This window comes from Talaromyces proteolyticus (assembly GCF_021365285.1).
Source record: "Talaromyces proteolyticus strain PMI_201 chromosome Unknown BGW36scaffold_6, whole genome shotgun sequence".
Classification (NCBI taxonomy): domain Eukaryota; kingdom Fungi; phylum Ascomycota; class Eurotiomycetes; order Eurotiales; family Trichocomaceae; genus Talaromyces; species Talaromyces proteolyticus.
Window position 1 is genome coordinate 1687795 of NW_025764282.1, and position 21981 is coordinate 1709775.

General features: G+C 46.8%; 7 protein-coding genes across 7 annotated transcripts; 2 read left to right on the forward strand and 5 right to left on the reverse strand.

The window, feature by feature from the left end:
- Positions 1 to 2188: 2188 nt before the first annotated feature.
- On the forward strand, positions 2189 to 4429 carry BGW36DRAFT_427620 (putative pheromone-regulated multispanning membrane protein Prm1; the record flags this gene model as incomplete). The annotated part of the gene is made up of 1 exon (XM_046220437.1): positions 2189 to 4429. The coding sequence occupies one exon, from the start codon at positions 2189 to 2191 to the stop codon at positions 4427 to 4429; it is 2241 nt and encodes a 746-aa protein (XP_046072367.1).
- Positions 4430 to 4933: 504 nt separating this feature from the next.
- BGW36DRAFT_296076 (putative xanthine dehydrogenase HxA) lies at positions 4934 to 9180 on the reverse strand (the record flags this gene model as incomplete). Its single annotated transcript, XM_046211233.1, has 4 exons — positions 4934 to 6617; positions 6671 to 8634; positions 8684 to 8887; positions 8947 to 9180. 4 exons carry the CDS (start codon positions 9178 to 9180, stop codon positions 4934 to 4936), a joined length of 4086 nt encoding a protein of 1361 aa, XP_046072368.1.
- A 568-nt stretch (positions 9181 to 9748) lies between these two features.
- On the reverse strand, positions 9749 to 11633 carry BGW36DRAFT_397328 (uncharacterized protein; the record flags this gene model as incomplete). The annotated part of the gene is made up of 2 exons (XM_046218281.1): positions 9749 to 9821; positions 9907 to 11633. 2 exons carry the CDS (start codon positions 11631 to 11633, stop codon positions 9749 to 9751), a joined length of 1800 nt encoding a protein of 599 aa, XP_046072369.1.
- Positions 11634 to 12267: 634 nt separating this feature from the next.
- On the forward strand, positions 12268 to 13244 carry BGW36DRAFT_407638 (pre-mRNA splicing factor Dim1). Its single transcript, XM_046219053.1, has 6 exons — positions 12268 to 12603; positions 12673 to 12774; positions 12822 to 12852; positions 12905 to 12932; positions 12984 to 13026; positions 13079 to 13244. The coding sequence occupies exons 1-6, from the start codon at positions 12488 to 12490 to the stop codon at positions 13188 to 13190; spliced, it is 432 nt and encodes a 143-aa protein (XP_046072370.1). The 5' UTR covers positions 12268 to 12487; the 3' UTR covers positions 13191 to 13244.
- Positions 13245 to 14499, reverse strand: BGW36DRAFT_417041 (P-loop containing nucleoside triphosphate hydrolase protein). Its single transcript, XM_046219366.1, has 2 exons — positions 14194 to 14499; positions 13245 to 14120 (listed from the first exon to the last, which is right to left on the reverse strand). The coding sequence occupies exons 1-2, from the start codon at positions 14379 to 14381 to the stop codon at positions 13271 to 13273; spliced, it is 1038 nt and encodes a 345-aa protein (XP_046072371.1). The 5' UTR covers positions 14382 to 14499; the 3' UTR covers positions 13245 to 13270.
- A 208-nt stretch (positions 14500 to 14707) lies between these two features.
- BGW36DRAFT_417042 (putative SNF2 family helicase) lies at positions 14708 to 18790 on the reverse strand. Its single transcript, XM_046219367.1, has 3 exons — positions 18552 to 18790; positions 17638 to 18466; positions 14708 to 17585 (listed from the first exon to the last, which is right to left on the reverse strand). Exons 1-3 carry the CDS (start codon positions 18609 to 18611, stop codon positions 14932 to 14934), a joined length of 3543 nt encoding a protein of 1180 aa, XP_046072372.1. The 5' UTR covers positions 18612 to 18790; the 3' UTR covers positions 14708 to 14931.
- A 284-nt stretch (positions 18791 to 19074) lies between these two features.
- Positions 19075 to 21112, reverse strand: BGW36DRAFT_427627 (uncharacterized protein; the record flags this gene model as incomplete). The annotated part of the gene is made up of 3 exons (XM_046220438.1): positions 19075 to 20421; positions 20480 to 20625; positions 20686 to 21112. 3 exons carry the CDS (start codon positions 21110 to 21112, stop codon positions 19075 to 19077), a joined length of 1920 nt encoding a protein of 639 aa, XP_046072373.1.
- Between the last annotated feature and the right edge of the window lie 869 nt (positions 21113 to 21981).

The window sequence follows — 21981 nt, forward strand, 5'->3', positions numbered from 1 at the left end:
TACAAAAGACAAACTGGGTGAGTTGGCTTGATGTTCACTCAATCGTTCCTATTATTATAAACGTTAAGTTATTAATGCAGTTTTCACATCGCAGGTGAGAGTCAAACACCCACCTTTATGTTTAGACAGAACCTTCATCTAAAACTGTAAGTGGATGCACTGTTGTTGATACAGATGAGTCTGGATAGGATATTTTTGGATACAAGTGATGGTAAGAATGTGAACATAAAGACTATCTAACTAGGGTTGTCTATCCAGGGCCAGGGACACGAACACAAAGCAGACCAGAGTTCTAACTTCAACGGATTAGAGACTAGATTTGCAATTTACTGGCGGTGAGTCTGATTATGCCTTTCTCTAGATGAAAGGCGGTGCCTTATTTGGAAAAGCAAGCGAAGGCCTGACTCATCCTAGCATGGCTCATGTGAAGAGCTCTATTTGCAGTATATTAGCTAACTTTTCCTAATTGAATTCAATGAATTGCCCCATTGTGGGCCAGAAATTCGAATATGCCGGTATCCTAGCGAAATGGGGCATCTTATGCGTAGCCATCTCTGAGATGGGACAACTTCACGGAACCTAAACTTCTGATAGTGTTTTTGAACAATTGCGACATATGCATGTAGTATCTGATAAAGTCTGCCATATCTCAGAAATAATTGTAATTATCATCGAGATAGCCATGATGTCCTGGCAGTTACCCATTTTGGAGAATATTAGATTATGAAGACGGGAATCACTCGAGGCTGGCAGACTGGGGGGCTATCTTGGAATTGTCCCACAGCTAGCTCCCAGCCACCCTAGAGGTAGAATCTAGGTTATGGGCCGTGATTACTGCGATATTGAGGTTCAAGTCGAAAAGATGAGGTTGATTCTACCTTCGAAAAAGGTTTAGATAGCAGGCTTCCCAATCGGGAATAGCGCATACTCTGACCAACAACCCGCAATTATACCAGGTCTGCTGCATCCCATAGCTTAATACAGATTCCTTTTTACATACAATATACTCGCACCGCCTGCCCTGCTATGGTTTCTATAGTAATTGCTCCACATATACGAGTAGAGGTCAGAAATAGAGAGCGTTGTCGTGAATGGCCTGCGGGTGTTTCGTCGCAGCAGCGCAGGGGCAAGTGATTGGCTGTGCTGGCTTCTCTACGCGCGCGTTTCAGCGGTATGAAACATGCGTCACGTGAGCCCAGCGCCTTCTTATTTTAGAAGCAGACAATTGACCACCCGATCACTGCTAATCCTCCCATCACTAATGCATGATTGATCAATCAGAAGAAGAGCTCCTCCCTAAGCGCCTAACTCTGCGAGTCTGGCATCTGTTTCATCATCGATCGATCGAGCAGCCAGCCAGCGCCTAGTGCGTCTTGCTGTGAGTCTTGGAGGACTGATTGGAGCAGACCTCATTGGACCCTTGTTGCGCTAATTCAAAAATAAGCTCAGGTCGCAGTTGACTGGCCGCTTCTTCACACTTCTTCACACTTGTTCTCAAGTCCCTATGACCGGGCACAGGGCATTGGCTATCGATGCTACTATTCTCGCGGCATCCTGGCGCTTTCACGTCTCGTTCCTCCACACTGGAAGGTACTTCCAGTCAACAAACTAGATAATTTAGGCAGCACCGCTTAATTCAAGCCTGGTGTTTGGTAACCTCAAACTCGCTGACTTCATTTGAGTATCTTGTTTTAGAACATGGTCAACCTGAAGAATGACTGGCTCGCTGCCGCTGGGCGTGTCCCGTGTGCTAAGGCGACACGACATGCCCCAGATGCATTCGCATCTTTAATACCCAGCAATACCCTACCCTGACAAAGTGTCAGAAATTGAATGATGATTCATATTATTGAGAAACGAATGCAGTGTCTCACCCTCTATTGTCACGTCGTCTTTATTCAGGCCTATTGACTCTTTTATTCTATCTCCACTTTTGACTGCATTCAACAATAGTACTCATGGAACAATAACCGTTGACTCACCATCCTCCCTCCCCTCTCGGTTCTTTCTTTTTACTTCTTCAACTTATATTATATTCTACCAACCCCTCCACTTGTCTTATCCCATCATAGAAACCTTATACCCTCCAAAATCATCGTTACAACCTTGCATGATCATCATCTTACACCTCGAACATTAATCACAAGTACATGCGCTGGTCGCCACTGTTACTTTCTCGCCATACACCATGAGAATACTCGGCCGTACAATATTTCCCATGCTTCCGCCGTACAATGATCAGGAGGCTCCTCCATACACAGACCCGGATAAAGCCACGCCTTACCTAGGTATTAAAGCGCGCTTGTCGCAGGTTTGGATCAATAGATGGACGATCTTGATTATGCTAGTACTCGTCCGTGTTCTGATGGCTATCACCAGCTTGGAGGGAGACATGGGAGACGCCAAGACGAAGGCTCTTTCTGCCTGCAACAGTGTACAATCTATGGGAAGCACGATGGCTTCTCTGCCTCATTATATGTCTAAAGGAGTCAATGAATTGACAAGTGACGGCATTACAAAGGCTGTCAATGGGCTGGTCGAAGTACTCGGCCTCATGATTTCCGGAGTCGAGGGGCTGGTGCTGTTCTATATCAATTTCCTCGTGCAGACTTACCTATGTCTGTTTACCTTGGTAGCCAGGGGAGCTGCCGAGATGGCATTGACTGTAGCCAGTGACGTTACAAGTTGGCTTAATAAGACACTTCCTAGCATCGAAAACGACATTTCTAGTGCGATGCAAACTGCCGAAACGGGTCTGTCAAAACTCAACGACTCCATCAACAGCATCAAGAAAGATTGCAATAATTTCATTACGAAAGGCCTTTGTGACGATATTCCCAGTATACCAACCATTAGTCTGGAGAATGAAATCAATGAAATCAAGAGCCTCACACTCCCTTCATCTATTACCGACGACATAAATAAGGTAAAGAACGAAATCCCGACCTTTGATGATGTTAAAAACAAAACAACCGAGGCAATTCAATGGCCATTCGAGCAACTCAAAGGACTTGTCAAAGATAACCTTGGAAACTACACCTTCAATAACTCTGAATTTCCAGTTCCTGAAAAGCAGTCACTAGATTTCTGTGGCAAGAATGATGGGATTGACGACTTCTTCACTGGGTTAGCAGACACACTCGCATTAGCCCGAAAGGTTGCCATTGGTGTTCTCACCGTCATAGCAGCTCTCGTCTGTGTTCCCATGGCTTTTATAGAGCTCTGGCGTTGGAGAACGACAAAGAAGCGCGCTGAAATGGTTCGTACTGTTCATGACTCACTTGATGTTGTCTACCTTATCTCGCGGCCGCACACTTCATCACTAGGCTTGAAGGCTGCTAGACTCTTCAGCAACAGTCGCTCTCAGATTTTAGTGCGCTGGGTATTCGCCTACGCGCTCTCAGTTCCGGCACTTGTGATGCTGAGCTTGGGTCTCGCCGGGCTTTTCTCGAGTCTGTGCCAGTATATTCTACTCAAGTCTGTAGAAAAGGAGGTCCCGGAGCTTACTGCTCAAGTCAGTCAATTTGCCGACAAGGTCGTCAGTGCATTGACCAACGCCTCTGAAGAATGGGCATTGGGCACAAATCAAGTTATCAACTCGACTAACACTAAGATTAACCATAATGTCTTTGGCTGGGTCAATACGAGCACCACGGCTTTGAACAAGACCCTTAACACTTTCCTCGACTTATCTAACCAGGCGATCAACGATACGTTCGGAAAAACACCGCTATATGATGCCGTTAAGGGCATATTCGACTGTGTTGTGGAGATGAAAGTCCTAAATGTCGAAAAGGGACTGACATGGGCATCCGACCACGCCTATGTCACTCTCCCTAGAGTCCCTAACGACACTTTCTCCACTGGAGCTGCTGCTAGCATAAACAGCGGTGACAGCTTTCTATCTGACCCAGGCTCCACTACGTCCAACGAAATTACCGAAGTGGTTTCCAAGGTGATCGACAAATTGAAAGATGCCATAAATACAGAGGCAAAGATCGCGGGTGTGCTTGTTCTGCTGTGGGTGTTGATCCTCCTAATGGGCATCTTACGCGCCTTGAGCCTGAGCTGTATGCGTCGACGCGTTCGCGGCGAAGGGGGCGGGCAACCGGCTGTCCCTGGTGCTCTTGATCGCGTCGAGCCTCCTATTGCAATGAGCGGCGGTGCTGCCAGTGCTCCCAACGGCTTCGAATACGAACATAATCAAACCCCTCATGGTGGGACCTACGCTTCGCAAGATACGAACCGCAGCGCACCCCTTGGACAAGAAGACCCATTCCAGCAAGCAGAATACGAATATCAAGATCAGAAAATAGGATTTGCCGGGGAACGTGACTACTCATCAGCTGTCCACCCAACAAATTCGTCTGACATGCATACCCGAAAAAGCTCCTATGTGGAATTTGGCGGTGATGAGAAACATGCCTAAACATCATAATGATCTCTCTCCGAAAAGCATCCCTTTCCTACCATTTCTTTTCATCTGCATTCTCGTTATACCTTTTAGCATAGCTTTGGATGGAGTCTTCTTTCGTATGTCTAGCATTTGCAATCTCATCCGTGCAGCGCTCATTTCATATGATGTGCTCTACGAAAATATGAGTAATTCTGCATCATTCATAATGTCATAGATCGGTGGTGGGTTGCTTTGGTTTTTCTTTTGTTTCGACTACCACATTTGCATTCTAGTGCCACTCATTAGATACACGTATTATTGGCTTCCTACAAGCCTTACAAAAACATACTACACTTAATCAACAATGTGATTTGATCTGTGTATTACCTCTAGTCTCAACAATGAAAAATGAATGCATTGAGGACATTAGAACCGTTTCATAACTCGGTCACAAAACTCGTATCCAGTATACATAGCTCATCAGCCAGCAAAAATACCCGTCATAAATAAAACGTTGAATCCACGCTTAACACACTCTCAAATAGCTACAAAGAAACTCTTTTCTCCCTCTCTTGGGGAAACCCTAGCCCTCTCAACAATAGGGTCCGCACAACTAACCCTGATACGCTCTGGAGTTGCAGGGCTTTGCAACTGCAAGACATCCGAAACCCCCCATTCAGCTCTAGCTGCTTTGAGGGCATCTCGAATTGCGAAAAAGACTGCACTACCCATGAATAGTGGAGGTTCGCCCACACCACGAGACCGCTGAATTGTCCGCAGGTTTTCCCAGTTGACGTCCTTAAGAAGAGAGACGTTGAATATCTGCGGAATATCTCGGAAACCAGGGATTTTGTAAGCGCCCGGCCCTTTGGTGAATATTTGCCCAGAGGCACGATGCCAGAGACTTTCCTCTGTTGTAAAGAGACCTTGCCCTTGAATGAAGGCGCCTTCTATTTGACCGTAGTCAATAGAAGGGTTGATGCTTCGCCCGACATCCATTTTGATATCAGCTCTCAATGGAGTCCAGTCGCCGGTCAATGTGTCTATTTGCACCTCTACAGCAGTGACTCCTTGAGTGAAATAGTAGAACATTTGACCCTTGTTCTCACCCCAGACATAACCAATATCTGGCGTACGGTAGTAACCATTTGCTGATAGGTTAATACGATCGAAATAGGCGGCATGAGCGAGTTCTTTCATCGATGCATTTGGCATCTTTTCGCGATATGGTCGGAGGCGTTCATTTATCTGCTCGCATGCATTATAAATGGCATAGCCGTTAAGGTCAGAGCTTGCAGATGCAGCCGTAGAAGAGGTGTTCGCTACTGTATTTGTACCAGTCTCAGATATATGGATATCTGTAAGAGGAACTCGCAATGCCTGAGCTGCAACCATGCTCATTTTTGTGTGAAGACCCTGGCCCATTTCAGTACCACCATGGGCGACTAAAACACTTCCATCATGGTAAACATGCACCAAGGCGCCCGCCTGGTTGAGAAACAGAGCCGTGAACGAAATACCAAACTTAGTGGGGATGATAGATAATCCTCGTTTCGACCACTTGTGGGTTTTGTTATATTCGTCCACCGCCTTTCTTCGCTCCATGTAAGAGCTCTCCTCCTTTACTTGTTTGTACATGAGCGGAACAAAGAAGTCCTTCAACTCCTGGTTGAAGTGTGTCTTATCCCCAGGTTCGTACATGTTTAATGTACGTAGTTCATCGGAAGACATGCCGATGTGGTCAGCGACTTCTTCCATCATAGACTCACACATGAACATTCCCTGCGGCCCGCCAAATCCTCGGAAAGCGGTATTGGAGACTGTATTCGTCTTGCATAGCCACCCCCGTACATGCATATTTGGGATTCTATATACTCCATCGATATGGGATAACGATCTTTGAACTACGGCACTCGACAAGTCTTGAGTGTGGCCAGCATTTGCAAACACGTCTGCATCAAAGGCAAGGATTTTTCCTTCCTTAGTAACGCCCACTTTCCATCGGCAGAGGAAGGGATGACGCTGTCCGGATGTTATTATGTCCTCATCTCGATTCAGCATACACCGAACTGGTCTTCTAGTTTTATGGGCAGCCGTAGCACAGATACCGGCAAGTTGAATAGACCGAGTTTCCTTTCCACCGAAACCTCCACCGAGTCTCTTTACTCGGATGACAACTTTGTTTGCCTGGACGCCGGTCACTTGTGCAACATACGTTTGTCTTCAAGATAAAAAGTTAACAATACGATGCGTGTAAGAGATCTGGAAACTCACGTCTCTGTTGGATTCTGAGTGCAACTAAACACTTCAATCTCTCCATCTTCCGGCTTCGGGATCACAACGCATGCCTGGGTTTCCAGGTAAAAGTGTTCCTGACCACCCATTCTTGACACACCAGTGAAGATGTGATCGGCTTCCTTGAACCCCGTCTCGACATCTCCATTCTTGATGTGTGGGAAATGGTCAAAGTAGGAATCTGCTTCTATAGCTTCTTCAATCGTGAGTATAGCCGGCAATTCTTCATATTCGACCTTTACCATTCGTGAAGCCTCTTCCGCAGCCTTGGCAGAGGTGGCAAGAACCATTCCGATGGGTTGGCCAGCTGTAAATACATCATCAACTGCAAAGAATTGCTCGTCGCTCTTCGGCGCGCCCCACCAGTTCGCCGCGGAAGATGGAAGATCTCGGTGATCAACGTAGTCGTACACGCCAGGCATATCAAGAGCTGCTTCAGTATCCACTCTCAACACTTTAGCTCGAGCCTTTGTAGAAAGAACCAAACATCCGTAAAGTTCGTTCTTCTGTACCGGTATATCGTCTGTGTATTGCGCCTCTCCAGTACATTGCTTCAAAGCCGAGAGATGGTTTCCTGACTTTCCGACAACTTCTTGCATATAGGCATCAGATGCCTGGTGATCCTTCTGACCTGTTGAGATATTCCTCTCAATTTCATCAGTTATGTCTTGATATTTATTCGCTTCTGCCACATCCAGGGTGGAAAGGGTCTCATGATAAAAGCGATAAAAGAAACCCAATGCCAATGTTTTCCGATACGTGGCCATGCCTCCTGGAACGCCAAAACTCAGGTCAAAATCTTTCTCCAGTGCATTCATAACGCCTTCCAAACTTTGTGGATCGGTGAGCCTCTTGCCAATGATGTACTGTTCCGCATTGGTTGCTGAAACAGTCATTGGTGCCATGCCACCGTAAACAAGATTAGCACTTAGGACATCATTGGTCTCTGAAAGCGAGATTCTTAAAGCAGCATTAACAATAGCAATGTCATCGTCTTTCCGCTTCGATTGTTTGTAAGCTCTGAAATGTTCGCCCTTTTGGGCAACCGGAATACGTAAACTAGCAATTATAGCATCTGCGGGGAGAGCAGTTTTGCGATATCCCTTGAAGAATTGTGTCATTGGAATCTCGGTTTCCCCTGATAGACACTTAGCAACCAGTATGGTATTTGAAGCCACAAAAACGGGGTTAAGATCTGAGATGGGAGAAGCAGTGGCTAGATTTCCAGCTGGCGAGGCAACGTTTCGAATCTGGCGTCCAGCGAAATAACGCAGTTGCTTCTGGATTGCGGCAAATGGCTGTCCTCTAGCTTTCCCATACTTTTCTATTGCCTCGTCGCAGATGTTCTCCAAGTCTGTCAAGGACACATTTGCACCTAGCTCCAAATAATCTTCTTTCAGGGTGTATTGTTTTAACTCAGCGATATCACCGACATAAACCGACGGGTCATACCGCATCGCTTTGAATTTGATCTCGATTTGTGTTTCTGTACTTCCACCGATGAGTTTCGCAGATGGATAGGCATTTTTGATCTCCAATAATTGCTGGAGGTTTACTGGTCGGTACCATCTTTTCTTCTTGTTACCCACTGCAAGAGCTCTAAAATCATGTTTTCTCAATGCAGGCGGAAATATTAACTCGGTTTCTGGATTATAAGGGATAAAGTCTGGTTTTGGTAATCGTAACTCTACCCCTTGGACATCATCGTTGGTTTCGAATGCCCTATTGGACTTGCAGCAGCCGCCAGCTCCATTCTTCTTTTCCATACAACACCCCGTGCCACCATTTCCTTCGGCCTTTTTACACCCACTTGCAACCGAGAAGCTGTGGGCAGCGTCTAGGATGGGACGGTATCCAGTGCAGCGGCAAAGATTGCCATCAAATGCCTCCTCGACGTCGTGAGATGAAGGCTCCGGGTTGTTGCGAAGTAACGCATATAAACTCTATATTCGTTCTTAGCTAGGTTCATAAGGCGTCATCAAGGAAGCCTACCATTACGATTCCCGGGGTACAGAAACCACATTGACTTCCATTACCGACAGCAATTCGCTGTTGAGCAGGATGGGGTTTTTTAACATCGCCAATTCCCTCCACGGTTATAACATGCTTTCCATCAACACTAATGACAGGCGCAAGACAAGCGTTCACGGAGGCATGGTATAGCTTCTTGGTAGTTGGATTGATTTGCGAGACAACCTGCACCACAGTCAGACAAATGATTTCATGTTTGACAGGGATACCGTGTAAGTACGTACCACGGTACAAGCACCACAGCCCCCTTCCGCGCAACCGAGCTTTGTGCCCGTCAAGCCAATTCCTCTGAGATACTCTAAAAGAGTCAACTCGGGATCGACATCGTCCAACACGACCTTAGTTCCGTTGAGATAGAATCGAATAGTATCGTGGTAGTCTTGGGTAAGCTGGATCAAATTCGAGATCTTCTCTGGTGGTACAGCTAGAGCCGACACCTCTACAACACTTGGTGCCATGACTGCAGGCGACGGTACAACAATCGATTCAGATCGATAAAACTTGATGAGTGGCGATAAGTAAGAAGTGGACACCCATCACCCAGATGGCTGTAACCGTCAAACGAGAGGGTATATATCGTGACAAACTATATAATAGGATGAGAGATGAGAAGGAGAAGAATCATCCTGGCCACATGGAGAAGAAAGTAATACCCAGAGCATGATCTCCAGCTATTCCCAACAAAGGACGAGGGGTCGTCGATTGTCTCCGCGAGAGGACTGAGCTTATCGGGGATTTCCCCACTCCAGCCGGCCATCGCCACTGTCCGATGGTCTGTGGAGCGGAGCTGGCCTATCAATGTATTGATTTGATATTGGTGTCTGTAAGAAATGTTTGCGAGGGAATATTATCCCGAATATATTAGACTGAATCAAGGCATCGATACATGTACACTACCAGAAACGTCAACAAGGCACAGAAAAATATAAAAATAAAACGCCGTGCCACATGCTCTGTCTATAAATCGCGAAATATTTACAAAAAAACAGACAGATGTTAGAAAAGGAAAAAGGACAGTGTCGTCTCTTAATTCACCCTAACTCCAACAAACTGCTTCTCTTCTTCCTCCCATTGCTCTCGTTCCACTGCGCTGCGTGCCCTGGAAAGTGTTAGCGAGATACGTTTGATCAACGAGACGCTCTACGTGGGAGATTGGCGAGGAAACCAGATAACAAGAAACTAACCTGTAGGCTTGCACGAAGCGCCACACCTCCACATCAGCCAAATTCCAGGCTTCTGCGACATTGCGAATGCTGATACGGTTCGTTTGCTTGTCACGGAGGAGTTCACGGGCTTTGCTAATCAACTCGTACTCTTGTTCCAGGATCGCGTTTGGTTTGGTTTCAGGCTTTTTATCTTCTCCATCTTGCGCCTTCTCCGGCGTCTTTTTGCTATCCTCAGTATTTTTAGGCTCGTCCCGTGGAATCTTAAAACCGAAAAGCCATTCGAGTTCATCCAACACGGTGGAGGGTGGCTCTTGGCCAGGCTGAGCTGGGAATGTCTCCACCGTCATCCAAAAGGTTCGCCACACAAAATCATCTCCGGCAACAGTTTCCTTGAATGCGACTGCTCGCGAGGATTCCCCATGATCAGGGCCGAGAAGCTCTTTGGTCACTTCAGTTAACCAGGGGTTGCGTGAGGTCTCCCGGCGGATATATTTCACATCAATATCTCCGGAGGTATGTTGAAGGCTGATGAGAGTGTACGGATGCGGTAATGTTCCAATAGTATAAGCAGTGGTAGTGTTCTTGAATGACTGTGGCTGTGAAATGGGAAGTGGTTTGGATTGTGGGTCACACAGCTGGCACGTAGGTCGATTAGGAGGACAAGACGGTGATTCTGAGCGAGGGCACTTGATAAGCGATTTGGCCAAATGCATTGCAGGCTCTATCAGTGCAGACGTGTGTTCAGGAAGCGGTTTGAGTACGGCGATACCAGACGGAAAGATATTGAGGAAAGTGGTATGCAGATGTGCATTAATCAGCTCTGCCAGGGCTAATCGGCCATTTACTGTCGAAGAAACATGTTTCTCGGCAAGCTTAGGGTAAGAGCTTGTGATAGTGCTATCATGATAGTATGCCAATGCATCAGAATGTTCCATCTTAAACATCTCTGCAGGAATAAGCTTAATGATGGATGTGGGAAGGGTGTCTTGGATTTTGTCTGCAGCTTCTGTCGCGGCCTTGATCGCATCATTGATGACGTTCTTCTCTCCTGCAAATAAGGCTCTATCTAGATCTTCAAATCGTGTGATATGGGTGGGTAGAGCACCGGCTCTGAGATAGGTGAAGATGTCATCGTCGTAGCCGGCCATCGGAAAGCAACGCCAGTCGGCGAACAAGCCTGTGCCCATGTTACCCCAGGCGAGCCACTTGACGAAATCCAACTCTAGCTCTGGGCCAAGATTTAATTGTTGCCGTCGTAGTTGAAAATCTTCGTACAACTGGTTGTTTAATGCTTCGGCTTGACTGAGTACTACAGGCCGAAAGCCTTTTGCATACCATGCGCGTCGCCAGGCAAGCAGCAGCTCACTATCTGCATTCTTTTCTGCATCATCGTCCTTCTTGTTTGGTTCGTAAAAGGTGTACACGGGCGGACGTTCCGGCAAGGGAGGGAGGACGGTACGATGTTCATCGAGTGTGATGGACGACGAGAATGGGTTCATCCATTTCCAGTCACTGTACCACTTCGACTCCCCGCTGGTGCTATGTTGTTGCTCAGGTGGTTTGTGAGCGGCTGGACGGAAAGGATGGCGAAAGTCGTCAAACGAGGTTGGAATATACCGCGAGGGACCGAATTTGACGCTTGGCACTGACTCGGAGATGGTTCCCGACGACCTGGAAAAGATGAATAAAACAAAGCCGACAATAGCCACGATAGCTAACAACGATGTAGTGCGCTGAGCAATCATGGTTGCAGGGAGCGCGAAGACGCCAGCTACGTCGACGGAGCGAAAGCGGTCTTCCTGGCCACAGGCTAGCGGTGGGCAGAGGGGGGTGTGGTGTCTCTAACGCATTAACACCACCATAAACATAAGTCACTGACGAGAAGCACGCGATTGTATACAGCACCAAGCTTTTGTCTGTCGACGAGGAACGACGGTGAACGAAAGGAGCAGGTTACCTTCCACGCAAGCAACAGCGGACTGACTCGTAGCCTTACCGCATTTGGATAACCATCGTATCCACTTTGCTTGGCTGCTTTTAGTCGACAAGAAGATCGGTCTAATTTATGTTAAATCATTGTGTTTTGTACCTTGAGGTGTCGCTAAAACAGTCGCCGTAAAAACTAGACTGGAATATCAAAGAGGCGCACCGAATAGCCTCAATCCCCAGGCAACAGCTTAAACCGTCGATGCCTGAGGCAGCGAAGACTAGGGAGCCGCCAGATTGAGGCAAGATAAATAGTCTTGCTATGAAACAAGTGTCATTCAATTGTACAAAAAAACCGAAGAAGATCATGGTCAAGGTTCATTCAGCCCATAGCGAACAAGAACAACCAGCATGCGCCTCTGCAGCCTGATTGGCCCAGCGCCCTATACAAGCAAGTATCCAGAACAGGCATAGCGCGGGCGGGATGCCTGCTATGACGAGAACAAGAAGAATATTCTTCATTGAAACCTCCTCACGCCCAAAATAAAGATCAGAGACCTGGTTACTGCAATTTTCGAGACCGGCTCTACTAGCAGTACCAAGCACAAGCTCGCCTCCAGCCTAGAATATACAGCCGCATCAAAAAAAAACTACCAGCCATAATCCATCCACCATGGGTTCTATGATCCTCCCGCATCTCCAGAATGCGTGGCAAGTCGATCAAGCCATCCTTTCAGAAGATGAGCGTCTGGTGGTAGTCAGGTTTGGAAAGGACGCACATCCTGACTGGTGAGTCCATTTACTCATTTCTGTCTTTCCCATACCGTGTTCTTCCCATACCTGCTAATATCTGCGCAGCCTACGGCAAGATGATGTTTTATCCAAGATCGCGGACCGAGTTAAGACCTTTGCTGTCGTTTATTTGTGCGATATCGAACAGACACCAGACTTCAATGCTATGTAGGTGTTGCATTCTTTTTGACTTGCTATCACTGATCATCTTTCAGGTATGAACTATACGATCCAATGACGATCATGGTATGTCCCTTGTCGCTCTGCTTCTCAAAGTGTATGACTGACGTACATCTAGTTTTTCTTCCGTAATAAGCACATGATGTGTTAGTATACTATATTTCCAATGTTCTAGACGCCTGCTGACGAATCTATAGGTGATTTTGGAACGGGTAACAACAACAAATTGAACTGGGTGCTGTAAGTTGCGCCTCGTCTCACATGCGTGGTGAATTACTGACAACTACTGTAGCGAGGATAAACAAGAATTAATCGACATTATCGAGACAATTTACCGTGGTGCGAAGAAAGGGCGGGGTCTGGTTGTCAGTCCCAAGGATTATTCCACTCGGTACAGGTACTAAAGCTGTCGACAATGCTGCTATTCCCTGTCTATTATAAAAAAATTCATATACACCATTCATTCCTTTGAAAAATTCTACATCTAAATCTGTAAATATCGCAAAACCTCATCAACAGCCCAATCTAGAATCTCCGTCATAGGCTTCTCTCCCTGCCCTGGAGCGACAAGGACACCGGCGTCATTGCGCATGTTTACACCTTTGCCGGCCAGCCTCAACAACTCTTCATCGCTCTGTGTTGTACTCTTGGCGTACCTATCCGCCAGGGACTCCTTGCTACTCGCATCCTCCTCTGGAATTAATAACCACGCATGGTCCTGCACATATCTCGGCCAAACGATATCATCAACATAACCAGGAGGATCCGTCCAAAAATCCTGTGGTGGTGCGTCATCCTTCTCATTCAAATCAACCGCCGACGGGGCTATATGTTGTTGGTGGTTATCGCCCAAAGGACGTTCAAGGGGTGTCGGCGCTGGGCCGATTGTGACATATCCACTCCTCGCTTCCCTCCGCTGTTTGACAATGTCATAAGGTGCCGGGAGAAAAAGTGGCAAATCAATATTTTCCTGAACTGGTCGTAGAATGTGTGAAGGGTTCTCAGAGGCAGGGGGTGCATAGAGCAAGAAACCTTCCAAAATCGCAACTGTCAGCGGCGGTAATTCCTCCCCAGTCCCGGACCCGGCTGTTTTCGAGTATTCTTGGGAATTTGACAGCCGTGCTTGTACACTCTGACTTATGCTCTCTATTTTGGCTTGTGTAACACCAGGATCCGTTGCCTCGTTCTGATCTTCCTTGCTTTGTAGTCTAGGCGGTAGAGTTCCATGTTCTCTCACATACGCCAGCGCAGACGCTAGAAAGTTGACATCAATCGCACCAATGGTATCCCAGTCCTGAACTAGCTCTCCCTTCGCGGTTGTTGTAACTGGTATCCTATTATTAAATTATCCATAAGTTAGGACTTTACTCTCTAAAAAACGGATATCTTTCTCTCTGCATCTCTTACTTGTCGTCCGAATGATAAAAGTCATCCTCGTGGATAATAAATGTCCTCACGCGGTTATCCACTGCAAATATCGTGCGTAGAAGTCGTGCAAGGGTTGTTTTACCACTTGACGAGGGGCCTGAGAGCCCGATGACGATTGTTTTGGCACTTTTCTTTGGACGCTCGGGGGTTTCCGCGAGGTCTGTCATGGCAATGTGACCGATGTCTTTAGTCGTTTACCAGGTACTGTCCAAATATATAACAGAATAATATTTTTTTGCTAGGATTTGTAGTATATTCTCACTCGTGCGCATTGGGCATGGAGGCTTGAAAGAGCTGCAGAAGCGAGTAAATGAAGCTCTCATGCCAGTCTAAATAGCATTGCGGGGACAGTGGGGCAGTACAGGCGATAAGATAATGGGATTCGAGACTCCGTCCATACTCATTCTCCCTACCTCTTTTTAACTTAATCATGAGAGTTCAGTACACACCGTCTAGTAAAATCGGAGTATCTTTTTCATTTCATGGATAACCTGGTGCCAGTTCTAAATATTCAATGTTGTTACATCTACATAAACGTGGAATGAAAGTAGAAATATCAATTGATAACACCATTGTCTTGTAGAGATCAAGAATTAAATACATCTGAATGACATATATGAACAGTTTTCATTAAATTTATCCTCAGAACAAACTAGAACCTTGGGCAGGCAGTTCTATATCACTGCCACGAGGAGTAACCGGGTTTGACGCAGGAATTTACTGTGGTGTAAGATCTGATCTGTCTGGAGATGGCGATGCTCTCGGAGGAGTCATAACAATTCCATTCTCGGTAACGATCTGGAACCTAGGAACCGTCTTTTTCTTCTTAGGTGTATACTCGGGTGAGATGTCTGACTCAATCCAAGCAATACCGGTTCCATCCCGAGATGACTTGCGTTTGGTTGGAGTGATTGGGTATTCAATAGACGATTTAGTCTCACGACTGTAATCATCTGGAATCGGCAACTCATGACGGTCAAAAAACCCGGAAGGCTCACGCAAGTATGACGGTCTGATGTGCTCGTCATTCTCTGGCAAGGGATAGAATCGCTCGCGTTGAATGATGGAAGTCATAGTCGAGTCTTCAAGCATATCCTTCTCTGCATGCTGCATTTCTGAGTTTGTCATTTCCTGTCTCCTGCGCAACATTTTCTCTTCCAATGTATCTTTAAGAACCAACGTTTCAACAAACACAGGTCTGGTTTGCCCAATACGATGAGCACGCTTTATAGCCTGGCTCTCAACATTAGGCCTCCAAATCGGGTTAACTATGAATATCCGGGACGCGCTTGCGACGTGTAGCCCATGTGATGCCTGTCGTAAATCCATGAGTAATATTCGCACACTGGATGATTCTTCAAACAACGAAAGATACGCAGATTTCTGACTTGTTTTGAGCGTATTGGCGTAGATTCGAAATTCTATACCCAACATTTCCAAACCCTCGGCAATCCAAAAAGCTGTGTTGTTGTTCTCATAGAAAATGATGATTTTTTCCGTCTTATGAAGTTCCTGGACCCGATCTAGAAGATATGTGAGCTTTGCAGAAGTAGTTGCAACAACTTTTGTCTTTGCAAGAGGCAACTCGGGTGAAAGTTTTCTGGTAATTCCTCTGAGAAACGTCTTTCTAGGTGATCGATTCTCTGCTGGTTTGTTTTTGTGTGTGAGTGTATCCGCTGCCCCCGACTCATTTGCACTTTTGACAGACTTTTCAGATCGCTGTGATAATTGGCGTCGAGCAACAATGCCCGCCCCAGCTAGTCCTTCAGACGGGTCATCCGCTGTGAGATTTGATGTTACAAACAATTGGGCATGTCGGGCATGGGAAATCCCTAAAAGCAGCGGTTTGTTGGAATCCGGGACACCGTTATTGAATGTCAACGACCATTGTTCACGAGCATGCTCAGGGAAATCTTCAACATAAACACCAAGTTCATCGAGATGACAAAATGCGCTGTAGCTTTCGCAAGAGAGTGCGCGATGAGCAATATGCAAACCCTCCATTAGAAGCAAGGTGTCACCTTCTGACATCTTCTCGCGATTCTTTTCTAAATATTTCAGGGCCACATCTATAGTCGTCTCCAACTCCTTTTGCTTGTGACCTGTCCACCAAAATCCAGCCTGGCGAAGATTGTTTATCAACAAGCTAATATGCTTCCTGTTTCGACTCTGAAACATGTAATCTTGATCGATACGCTCCGACGTAATTGCATTCACCGTCAGAGAGAATAGGAAGATATTCAGAGATACTTTGTCGTAAAATGTTGGCTCAAGGCTCACGACTCTGTTGTACAGCCTTGGGAGCGGAAGCTCATTGTTGATGACATCCAGGCGATGTCTCACAACAAGACCTTGCAAAACCGCACGAAGAGATGGTGACTTTCTCCGTTTACCGTCTTCTCCTATTGGTTTGATGTACTTTGTCCAATTCGCAGGGTCTTCCGACCGCGAATTTGCCCAAGGCTTATGCTTCAGAAACTCCACGACAATGAGACGCAACTTGTCCACATCCTTCATTTCTTCATCAATAGCGGTGCCAGTCTGTTTGCGAGAAAGCAAAACTGATGATGCTGTGTCATCGGCAGGCCAAGCATCAGTTGCGAGTGCTTGCTGTGAGGCGAGACTCAGTTCGGCCCCGTACAGTCCATTGGAAGGCGTTCCAGAAACCACCCATCTGCGTTCGATGTGCAGTTGATCTAAGAGGTGCACAGTACTCGACTTGTGCCCATGGCCTGCGACGTTGTGGCCTTCATCTACAATAATTCGAAGCCAGTGAAATCTCTTGAGTGGTGATTCGGAGGAAGCAGATGGAGAACGACGATTGGTTTCAGGCTCCCCAGCCTCCTTTTCAAATCGAGTACGCGAGAACAGTATAATATCATAATCGAACAGTTCATTCATAGGAGGCGTCTTGTCATTTCGGTTTCTCAAAATCAACACTCTCAAACCTTCGGTGTGAGTATCAATTTCCATTCTCCAATGGTCAACCAAGTTAGGGGGAACAATTATGAGAGTCCCCGAATTCAAGTAAAGGCTGACTGCTCCTGGCCGTGACAACCATCCACCACGACTTTGATACCTTGAAGGAGGAGGAGAAATTGTATATTTCCCCCTATTGAGCACGCACGTCTGCACACACCGTTCATAATTTATACCCGACTCTTTCAATCGCTGAAAGTGGTTCTGCCAGGGGATGGAAAATCGCCCAGCCGTAGCAGCGGCCATCTGCATGAGTGAACCAGTGGTGTCACGCACTGGATTGCTAGTATTTTGATACTCCGTCGGGATGCGAGGAACATGGCCACGTGTAGATAAGATGACTGCGAGACATATCAGGGTTTTCCCGCAGCCCATGGTTTCTGCCAATATTCCTGTTATCTCGTTAGATATTGGATTCTTATACGGAAACAGAGAGAGACTCGCCTCCACATGCTTCTGAATAAAGGCGTTTTTCACATAACAGAATTCCATCTTCTTTGTCATAATAGTATTCCTGGCCAAAGGGTGTTTTGTACACCTGCACTCGTGGGTCTAACATTTGCTTCGGATGCACTTCTCGCTGGATCATCGTTGCCGCCGAACGAGATTGGTAAGGATGTAAAGGTGTCTTGAGCCCCAGAACTCCAGATGATTCTAGAGTATCTGTATTGTGAGCCCTCGAGCTGAACATCAATTCTTGCATAGCTAACCGACCATCTCCATCTTCGACGTCTTCCTGCGTAGGACTGGGATTGTTTAAGGTATTAAAAATGTACCATAGCGACTCATCTTCAGCGGCATTTGTTTCATGTTGCGACAACGTTGTGCGAAATTCTCCATCCCAAGCCGCAGAAGATCTGTCAACTAGTGATAAAACAAGCTTAAGAGCCTTTCTACAGGCGCTACTTGTGCGAGAAATGATGTTGCGCCCGACATCATCAGGCAAAACATATACCTGGGCAAAGGACCATCCAGTGTGTGACTCATACGTATGCCAAGCAAGTTTCACCCAACCTTGTTTTTGTAATATCGCAAGTTCGGCATCTGGAAAACTGGGATTTTCGAGTACTCGATTATCGCTCCTCCGCAAAACGCCAACTGGAAGGTAAGGGACGGTGGCGCTCGGGGTTTCTGGTGCTGAAATGTGACGTTGGCTTGTAAAAGAATGGTTCGAATCGGAGAGGGGCAATGCGTAGGACGGAAATGAAAGGTCATGGGCAGGGATTGAGAGAGTAATGTCTGACGGCTTCGACAGAGGAAGGGTAAGCTCGTTCTGCTTTTGGGTTTGAAGGCAATCAGCACACTTGATATTGGATACAAGCATATTATTCAGTCATTGGAAATATGTTAAGCCTTACCTTCATCTCAACCTCTCTAGAGAGAAGCACTGCGTCTGCGACAGCTGCAGTCGACATCATTGATACCCCATAATCCAGCCCTATCTGCTAGTCGTAAGGAAACGGAAACCCCACCAAAGCGACAGAGAGGCCAGTCCTAGGTTTTCATATTCCTTAATGAGGCATGGAAAGTAATGAATGGATAGGGATACCTCGGTAGCCAGGCAAGTCTCACTCGCATCGACACGGCGAGTGGAAGCGTGCTGACTGACCATCGACCACCGAGAACAGACGACGATAAGACTTATCGCGGCAGAACGACGGGGCTAGCAGGCATTGTTTTGCGGTTGGTCAGTCTCCTGACCGCCTTCAAACGCCTGTTTGTATTGTCTTGGTTTGTCCTTTTTGTTATTTTGCATACATCTTATGTTCTGTATGTTCTGTATGTATTGTATTTCTACCATCAACAATCAATGCTAGGCTTGAATTCGCTAACCGATGCATTGTCCATCTAACATATACATGCACGATATGAAATCATATACTACCGCGTAATAAAGTCCTCAAGTTCGAATCCAACGCGTCTAAGAGCCTTCTCCTCGATATCCTTGCTTGGATCTGGAAGACGCCTGACAATAAGCGTGCGCGCTTCATTAAGACGGACCTCTACGGGATTCCCTGAGCCATGCCTCTCAATCTCATCTCGCTCGCACTCACGAATGTGAACGGTCACATCAGGGCCAACGCATGCCCGCCAGAGAGAAGCCATCCACTGCCAGTGTTCTAGAAATGCATACCGATCATTGATCGGAATGGCACAGGCGAACGCATCTGCAGTAGTAAGTTGGTACCTAGGAACCAGAGCAACAGGGATTGCATCCGCGTTAGTCCCTAGGGGAGATGGGCTCCGCTCTGTTTTAGTCTCAGATTGAGGTGTCCCAGTCCTGGAAGAGTCCTTGGACTCGTTGTCTGACTGCTTACATCCGACAAATTGAGTGATATCATCCGAGATTCGATGCCATGCGGATATAACGTTCAGATAATCCACCGTAGCATCGCCCATTTGACTTGAAGATGAGCTCTGATGGGTAAGGATATCAGGTCCTTCGAAGACTCTGACTAAGAACTTGTTGTCGTAGCTCAAAAGCCGTCCGAGATGTTTCAACATTATTTTAACTTGAGTGGGGTCTTGGCCGTCGACAGCAACAACGACGCCCCTCGGTGGTGAGTCATTGCGTTCAGAAAGTGGAGGGGATATTTTAGTAAGAACTTTGATCTTATTCAAAACGGGTATGCTCATTACTGTGTCAGTTTGATTCCGTGCTGCAATATCGTTTCCTTTCAACGGTGGAAGAGTCAAGTTCGGGTCTCGTTCAGGTTGACGGGGCACATGGCTGCGGAAGTAGGCAACGCCTGGCCGAGAAACATATGTTTTCTGAGAAGACAGTGAGTATGCTTCTGTGTCCGGGCTTCCCGTCCTGTGAAATGTGCTACTGTTCAGACGACGGCGTTTGGAATCTGCAGAGTCAGTGTCGGATTCTTTCCACTGAGAATGTGAAGAATGCGACACTCGTCGATCTGAATCGGGATATAGATTCAAGGAGCTGGAGCGGCGGCGGTCGGACCTACTGCCTCCACGGATCGAGCTGTTGTGCGAAGAAGTCGACTCGGGTTGTGAAGAGCGGCTACTCATAGATGGAATGGTTGCAGTCAAGGGTGTATGAGGGGTGGAGGGTGGGTTCATTAGACGCCCACCGCAGCGATTGCAGATCGTCGGGCCCATTGAGCTGCCAGCAGACATGGAAGCATTACGTACATAGTTGTCACGCCCAAATCTCCGAGGTTGGTATCGGTAATCCGGATACTGCTGCTGATGTCGAGCTTTCTCTGCCTGTTGCATCGGATGTCAGCGAAAAGTCGATGTCAAGTAACATACAAGAGAAAACTACCTCTGCTAATGCTTTCCACTCTTCCTTTGTTTCTATCGGAAGAGCTCTCCATTGTTCTCCTATGATCTTCGAAATCTCCGGGTTGGCGAGGCCAGGATTTTGGGCTACAACAGCAGCCTGATAATGCTGTCTATACAGAATAAATGCTATACTTTGAATTCAGCCTCTAGAATATATGTGGTTTTTGGCTCTGAGCAGCGACTCACCATTCCTCGGCCTTGGAATTTTAGGGTCTGGTTGGCAAAGGCAGAATTGCGAGGCCGCCTCTTTTGCCGACTCCAATTTCGTTGGACTATCCGAGGCTGACCGCTCTCCCAGTGTCAGCTCAACCGTTCCTCCGGGCGTGTTTTGTTTTGGAGAAGTTGTGAAATTCGGTTGGAGATGATTGTTTTCTACCAATTTCTCTCGGTTGATAGATGACAGCTGCATCTGAGACAATGCTGTCGAGCAGCTCTCAGAGTCGTTTAGTTTTCGCATGCTAAGTGAAGGGCGTGACATGTCCTCAATCGACATGGCCCTGCTCCTATCATTCATGATCTTATGCTCTAGAAGACTGCTGGTCGACGGTTTGTGGCAACGGCTTGCGGTCTCATACAAAGCCGGGGGCCTAGGGAGGACACGATCGAAAGACATGGTGGAGGCCTTTCAGATATCAATCAAGATATGTACATACAGAAAAGAATATAATGGAAGTCCACCGTGTCCTCTAGTCCCGCGGTTAGATTTGCGATGCGTATTGATGCGGCGGTCAGTGTATATATATGTGGACGTATATAATGGCGGTGGCGGGAAATAGACGCCGGGTAAATCATGAAGAAGCAAGAAAGAGTTCATTAAAACCGGGGTTTCCTGGGAACGCTAATAATGTCCTGTTGTCCTCTTGACCTTATGTCTCCACAAGGACTTTATGGTGCTGAGCGTGTGTACAATGACCGGACCGAGGCCAGGATGGACGGTGGGCAAAGGAGGACCAGTGCTCTGGAGCAGGGCTTTGTTCCAGAAAAACTGTGCTGCATATTACATATGACAGGGCATCTGCATCCAATTTTAGACTTGGATAAACGTGTTGGCTTTGTCTGGTTGGGAGAGGAGGGGGGATGAAACCAATCGAATCGAGCCCACCCAAATCAACAGAGCTGTTGATCTCCCGTGCCGTTTCATTCTCAGCATTGGCTCCCCAATGCAAACAATTGACGGGAGCTTAATTGTGATCATGATTAGTCGGTGAAGGGGGGAACAATGACTAGCTTTGGGTAGGAGTTAGGGCTAGGCGCCGCCTCGTCTCTGCTTTTGGTTGTTGTTGTTGTTGTTGCTGTTGTGAGCCGGAAATAACAGAAAGGCCGCAACAAGGGCTGGTTCCTCTCTATTGTTACAGCCCAGGCCGAACTGCAATAATAAAAAAGGAAAATATAAAAACACGAAAAATACAAAAATAACAATAATAACAGATAATAAATAATGACTGGGAGGTCTTTCTTTGTTTGATTTCGCCCCGAATGCGG

Bases quoted from the DNA above. Each gene is read 5' to 3' on its own strand.
- BGW36DRAFT_407638 (XM_046219053.1), top strand. From the start codon at position 12,488: ATGGGTTCTATGATCCTCCCGCATCTCCAGAATGCGTGGCAAGTCGAT. The intron at 12,604-12,672 runs GTGAGTCCATTT...ATATCTGCGCAG, and splicing joins AAGGACGCACATCCTGACTG to CCTACGGCAAGATGATGTTT. The intron at 12,775-12,821 runs GTAGGTGTTGCA...ATCATCTTTCAG, and splicing joins ACACCAGACTTCAATGCTAT to GTATGAACTATACGATCCAA.
- BGW36DRAFT_417041 (XM_046219366.1), bottom strand. From the start codon at position 14,381: ATGACAGACCTCGCGGAAACCCCCGAGCGTCCAAAGAAAAGTGCCAAA. The intron at 14,121-14,193 runs GTAAGAGATGCA...ATTTAATAATAG, and splicing joins TTTTATCATTCGGACGACAA to GATACCAGTTACAACAACCG.
- BGW36DRAFT_417042 (XM_046219367.1), bottom strand. From the start codon at position 18,611: ATGATGTCGACTGCAGCTGTCGCAGACGCAGTGCTTCTCTCTAGAGAG. The intron at 18,467-18,551 runs GTAAGGCTTAAC...ACCCAAAAGCAG, and splicing joins CTAGAGAGGTTGAGATGAAG to AACGAGCTTACCCTTCCTCT. The intron at 17,586-17,637 runs GCGAGTCTCTCT...ACGAGATAACAG, and splicing joins TTATTCAGAAGCATGTGGAG to GAATATTGGCAGAAACCATG.